The following is a 5,824-nucleotide window of genomic DNA, read 5'->3' on the forward strand; positions in this document are numbered from 1 at the left end:
GAGGATTATGGGAGTAAATAAGTTATGGTATTAAATATCTTCTAGATACCGCATCCAATCTCATACTAAAGTTTGAATACTCAATTCCTTCTTAGTGGATTTTCAAATTATATATTCTATAAATCTTCGGGATTTTAATTGTACCACTAAATAATAAATCCAGTCTTACATTTGGCATTTAGGGGATAATTCAATTGCCAAAATCACCATTATTCTTATACCTTCTATGGTATTTAGAGGTCAACACTTTATTGCTAGTTTTACAATATACACTTTCTGAGTGTTTGTATGATACCTTCATGGTGTTTAGGATTCCTCATTTTCTTTCTCTCGGGTCTATATTCACTTTAGGGATTACTGGTATTTATTCAAGAATCGACTGGTAGATATATTCTCTACTACTTGAGAGATTATTATGTGATATACACAATAAGATAGTGTCATTCACTATAAAGTCATTCTATGACTTTTATTCCTTCTAGGACATGCTCTTCTTGAGACTTAAATATTCATTCAGGAATATATTCTACCTTAGAATTCTTAATACTCCGTACGAGATTTAATTTCTATATGTTGCGATTTATATTCTTCAGGAACTATATGAATTTTTAGAATCCACTTACTAATTGCATATTTCATATTCATTCATTTCATTTGCCAGAGATATAGCAGAACATTTATTTCTTCTTAGTTAAAGATTTAACCTCAATTACTTTCTTCATTGACCCGATATAATCGCTACAAGCAACTTTGCCATGGACTTTGTTTTCTGAATTCGGATTCTCATAAGAGAAACATTTGCAATTGTAGAGGTAGTGCTGTCGACAACTATTATTTTCTTCCAACACTCTCACAATGTGACATTATTCTATCTCTTTGCTATTTCCCAAACAAGAGATAATTTGTTGTTCTACATACCCAACACTATGATGCGCGCGCTTAGTGTGTTAGATTTCATCTTCATGATGATCCTCTTCATGAGGTGCTTAACCTTCTTCACGAGGTGTCCTCTCCATGAGAATGGATAATTTTTATTTTATTCTTATTTAATAAGTATACACTAAACTAGAATCCACAGACGTCTCCATAGATTTTAGCTTGATAGTATACAATATTTAGTTTACTACTAGTAAACACAACTTCTAGTTTATAACTTCAAGTTACTCATCTCATTTTTAAAAATATCTGGCATATGCTCCGCTTCATGCTTCACAAGGACATTAGTCAAACTATTATTTGATTTAGTACGTGATACTATTTCTGCTTCAAGCTTTAAGGAATATTTTTCTCTTAAGACCATTTTCCTTCTATGGAAATAATATTTGGCATTCAACATAGGTTTTCTCTCCCCCTAATGCCAATATTAGATCTTTAATAATATACTTCAAAAGATATCCCCTATCACGGGCTTAAAATAATTCAAATTCATGCATCTCCAACTACAAGTGGAGGCCCATTCATGTATGCTATGATATAGTTTTATGGAAAATATTCACGCACATATTTTAACACGGGGGTTATTATTCACTAAATGTAGTGAGCTAGAATACATAAAGTACACTTAAAAATATTCAACATTCATACAAACTCAGAGATGTTCTCCCCCTGATTTACACATATCATGGTTTAGAAAATTATTTTATTGTCTAGCTTCTTTATTGTTTAGCCAAAAAAACGATCCAAATACTCATACATAAAAATTGGACCATATACTTCAAATGTATAAAATACTCAACATTCAAAATCACATGAAATTTCTTCTAAAAATTTCTAATTGCCATTAATACAAAATTTCTAAAATGTCTTTTCTTCTAAAATCCCAAATCATCTAAGTGTGCTATCCACCATCTTAATTCCATAATTATTCATCTCATCAATTGGGTCACTTCTCCATTTAGCTAATTTCATATTAACGTGTTATAAAACATGTTGCCAGCGGTTAGAACCTTTCCCTCTCCATCTCTCATTATCAACATATAGTAGATGAAAATAGAACACATAGACACAAGAGATAGGGAGACTATTCTTTATTTCTCTGAATATTAGTGATTACAACATAGAGCTCTCACACATATATAGTCCTGTGAAGCCTAAGAATTTAGTAAAAGCTCACGTACAAACGGATTAGAATTAAGATTTTACCTTCTCTTTGCTTCTAGAATAGAGTGCCTATGTTTTACGACACAATCAACGCCCTAGCGGACCCTAGTTATTACTATCACCGTCGTCCACAACGATGCCGTTGACATCCGGTTGGGCATGTGGCCCCGCTACTCTTGCACACTCCTCCTCCTTGGCCTTCTCCAACGCGGTCACCAGCCTCGCGAGGCACGGTCCGGCGTCTTCGAATTCGTCGGGGCTCCTGGGCGTGAGGTGCTCACCGACGTCGACGGGCTCCATGTTCACTTCCTCGAGCAACGCCCTAACACGGCCGCACTGCGCGTCGTGAGCCTCGACGACGTCGTCGCGGAGGTGCATCCGCGCCAGGAACTTGAAGGACTCGTAGTCGCAGTAGGACATCTCGACCTTCTTGTCCATCCGCCCCGTCCGGATCAGCGCCGGGTCCAGTTTGTCGACGTGGTTGGTGGTGAACACGATGAGCCGCTCCTCGCCGCACGCCGACCAGATGCCGTCGATGAAGTTGAGCAGGCCGGACAGGGTGACCTTGCTGCTCTTGGCGGCGTCCTCCTCCTGCTTCTTTTTCGCCGCCGCAGGGTCGTCGTCGCCCCCGTCTTTCCGGTCCTCCTCCTCCTTGCTCTTGCGCTTGCCGGTCAGGTCGAGCGAGCAGTCGATGTCCTCGAACACCATGATGGACTTGCTCTTGGTCTCGATGAGCAGCTTCCGGAGGTCGGTGTTGGTCTTCACCGACGTGAGCTCGAAGTCGTAGACGTCGTACTCGAGGTGGTTCGCCATGGCGGCGACCATGGTGGATTTGCCGGTGCCCGGTGGCCCGTACAGGAGGTACCCACGCTTCCACGGCTTCCCCACGCGAGCGTAGTAGTCCTTGCTCTTCTTGAACCTGTCGAGGTCGTCGATGATCTCCTTCTTCTTCGCTGGGTCCATGGCCAGCTTGTCGAACGTCTTGGGGTGCTCGAACGGGACATGCGTCCAAACGTCTCGGTAGAAACTGCAGTTATTTACATATATACATGATTCAGAATTACTAATTCACAGTCGAAGTGCGTTAAACATGTCGTCATGTTCAGAAAAGGGTGCTTAGTAATTACCCGTCATCGTAGGCGTATTCCTTGAGGATGTTCGTGTAGAGCCTTCGCTGGCGATTCCTGGCCATGACGGCGCGGCCCTCCCTGCGCACGTAGGGGAGGTACTCGTTGAGCACCAGGTCGCGGTGGCCCTCATGGAACTCGAGCAGGAAGAACCGGCGCTCGGCGCGCGCGGCACGGCTCCACGGCATGGTGTCGTTGGTAGGCGGCACGGCGGCGGCCGACCACCAGACCGTGGCGCCCCGGAAGACGTCGGTGACCTCCTCGCCCTTAGCCATGCTGAACACGAGCTTGTCCTTGTCGGTGGCTGCGGCATCCCGGCGGCCGCCGCCGCTAGACTCCGCCCTGAGGTGGCGCACGTCGCGCGTGCTCGCCGTGGTCAGGTAGGACTTGATCTCTTCGAAGGCTTCGCTGCTCTTGATGCGCCCGCCCTCATACTCCTCGAAGGTCACCGACAGGTAAGGGTCGACCACCGCGGCGAGCCGCCGCGCGCGCCGGTTGAAGTTGCGCGCGAAGAACTGCTGCAGGTGGATGTGCTGCAGGTTCTGCCATATCATGGTCCAGCACACGGCCAGAACGCTTACCACCACCGACGCCTGGCCAAACCACGAAAGCACATCCATCTCTCAACTTTGTATGCTGCTCACTGTGTGCTCACTTCCAAGTCTCTCGGATACAGTTTCGAGTGTATTCTTGCGGCCGCCACAGTATATACAGGAGGACGCCACGCGTGCCTGGACAAATAGTTGTATCTGATGCGCTACATATATGATCGGGGCTCCCCACCCCACCTTATATAGCCCGGGGTGGGATGGGGTTATGGCTAGAGTCCTGATCGATTTACATATGGGTTTCTGAGTTCGTTTGAAAGAAATCTACCAAATAGAGTTGTTTTCTTTCAAGTAGACGAGGCACCCTCTGTTGTTTAGGCTTCTTGTGTAGCCTACTTGGTGTACACTATTCTATTGGGGTTATTTTCTATACGACGATGAGGTACCTGGGTAGTCGATAGTAGCCCCCAGCCTTCATGTGATTTAAAGAATCAGGCAGAGGGGTTAGTCTTTGATTGAAGTCTAAATGCGAGCACTTTTTATGTCTAAATGCTCTCTTGTTGTTGTAGTTGACCAATGCCACGTAACCGAGCCTCCAAGAGGTTTGGAGAACCGAACGGAGGGTAAGCTTGAAGCTGTTGTCTTCTTCTAGTCCTAAGCACGCCTCGAGCATGCATACCCAGTGACAATTCGGGTGAATAATCCTGACGATGGCGTGTTCGAGCGATCATAGTCGAGGATATAGTCGAGGATGGCGTGACCAGATCGAGATAGATTGATGACGGCGTACTAGAGTAGTCGTAATCGACGATGAGGTAGGAGGCGCGTGTATTGCGCGAGGGAGCCCGACAGCGGTGCACTTGAGTGGTCGAAGCCGATGACATGGTTGATGATGGCGCGACCTGCTCGAGGGAGCACGCTGAGGGCATGTGTGAGACCCCGTTGATGGGCCTAGCTGGGCCAGTCTGATGGGCTGGGCACCGACCTGTAGCTCGGCGTTGGCTGTAGCATGGAGTGTTGCCGGTACTGTAGCAGCGGAAATGACTGTAGCAGTAGACTTAGTACCACACATCGGAACCTGGGAGGCAACCGAACCAACTTAAAAAGCCTGAGCTCTGGAAAGCTATAGAACTCCGGTTCGAACCTTTTTGCGCGAAGCGAGGACGAAAGTGCAAGAGAGTTAATTAGCAGGCGTGGTCCATTCAACGTGTAGAGTGGATCTTAGTCGTTTTTCCGGGCTAGGGCGTTACAAATGGTATCAGAGCCAACTCTCGTGGTTTCACGGACATATGGCTTGGGAGCTCGGACAGGTTGCGCATGGCTCTATAAGAGCATGGCAGTTGGGCCGGGGAGCTAGGAATGTGGACGTGGGCCAAGAGAGTCTCGCGGTTTCACGGATATATGACTCGAGAGCTCGGACAGGTTGGCACTTGGGCCGAGGAGCTGGGAATATAAATGTGGGCCAAGAGAATCGGTCCTGGACATTTGTCCCGTTTGGTAGGTTGGTTCGGCCCTCGACGAGGACGTCGAATCCTAAGGGTGGGTGTATGTGAGACCCCACTGATGGGCCTAGCTGGGCCAGTCTGATGGGCTGGGCCGCCGAACTACTATAGCTCGGGTGTTGGTACTGTAGCATGGAGGGTTGCTGGTTACTATAGCAGCGGAAATGACTGTAGCAGTAGACTTAGTACCACATCGGAACCTGGGAGGCAACCGAACCAACTTAAAAAGCATGAGCTCTGGAAAGTTATAGAACTCCGGTTCGAACCTTTTGCGCGAAGCGAGGACGAAAGCGCAAGAGAGTTAATTAGCAGGCGTGGTCCATTCAACGTGTAGAGTGGATCGTAGTCATTTTTCCAGGCTGGGGTGTTACAGCATGCTTGAGTAGTCGTAGTTGGCGATGTAGTCGAAGACACATGACCGACTCAGGGGAGCCTAACGGTGGCATGCTTGAGCGGTCGTAGTTGACGATGTGGTCGAAGACGGTGCGACCTACTTGAGGGAGCCCATCAAAGGGCGTGCTCGAGTAGTCATATATAGTTGGCAGCG

The 5,824-nt window shown here is 46.9% G+C and overlaps 1 protein-coding gene across 1 annotated transcript; it reads right to left on the reverse strand.

The window, feature by feature from the left end:
* Positions 1-2,012: 2,012 nt before the first annotated feature.
* Positions 2,013-4,158, reverse strand: LOC136539814 (AAA-ATPase At3g28580-like). Its single transcript, XM_066531806.1, has 2 exons — positions 3,228-4,158; positions 2,013-3,127 (listed from the first exon to the last, which is right to left on the reverse strand). The coding sequence occupies exons 1-2, from the start codon at positions 3,845-3,847 to the stop codon at positions 2,206-2,208; spliced, it is 1,542 nt and encodes a 513-aa protein (XP_066387903.1). The 5' UTR covers positions 3,848-4,158; the 3' UTR covers positions 2,013-2,205.
* Between the last annotated feature and the right edge of the window lie 1,666 nt (positions 4,159-5,824).

Source organism: Miscanthus floridulus, chromosome 2 (assembly GCF_019320115.1).
Source record: "Miscanthus floridulus cultivar M001 chromosome 2, ASM1932011v1, whole genome shotgun sequence".
NCBI classification, from domain to species: domain Eukaryota; kingdom Viridiplantae; phylum Streptophyta; class Magnoliopsida; order Poales; family Poaceae; genus Miscanthus; species Miscanthus floridulus.

Bases quoted from the DNA above. Each gene is read 5' to 3' on its own strand.
- LOC136539814 (XM_066531806.1), bottom strand. From the start codon at position 3,847: ATGGATGTGCTTTCGTGGTTTGGCCAGGCGTCGGTGGTGGTAAGCGTT. The intron at 3,128-3,227 runs GTAATTACTAAG...AAATAACTGCAG, and splicing joins GAATACGCCTACGATGACGG to TTTCTACCGAGACGTTTGGA.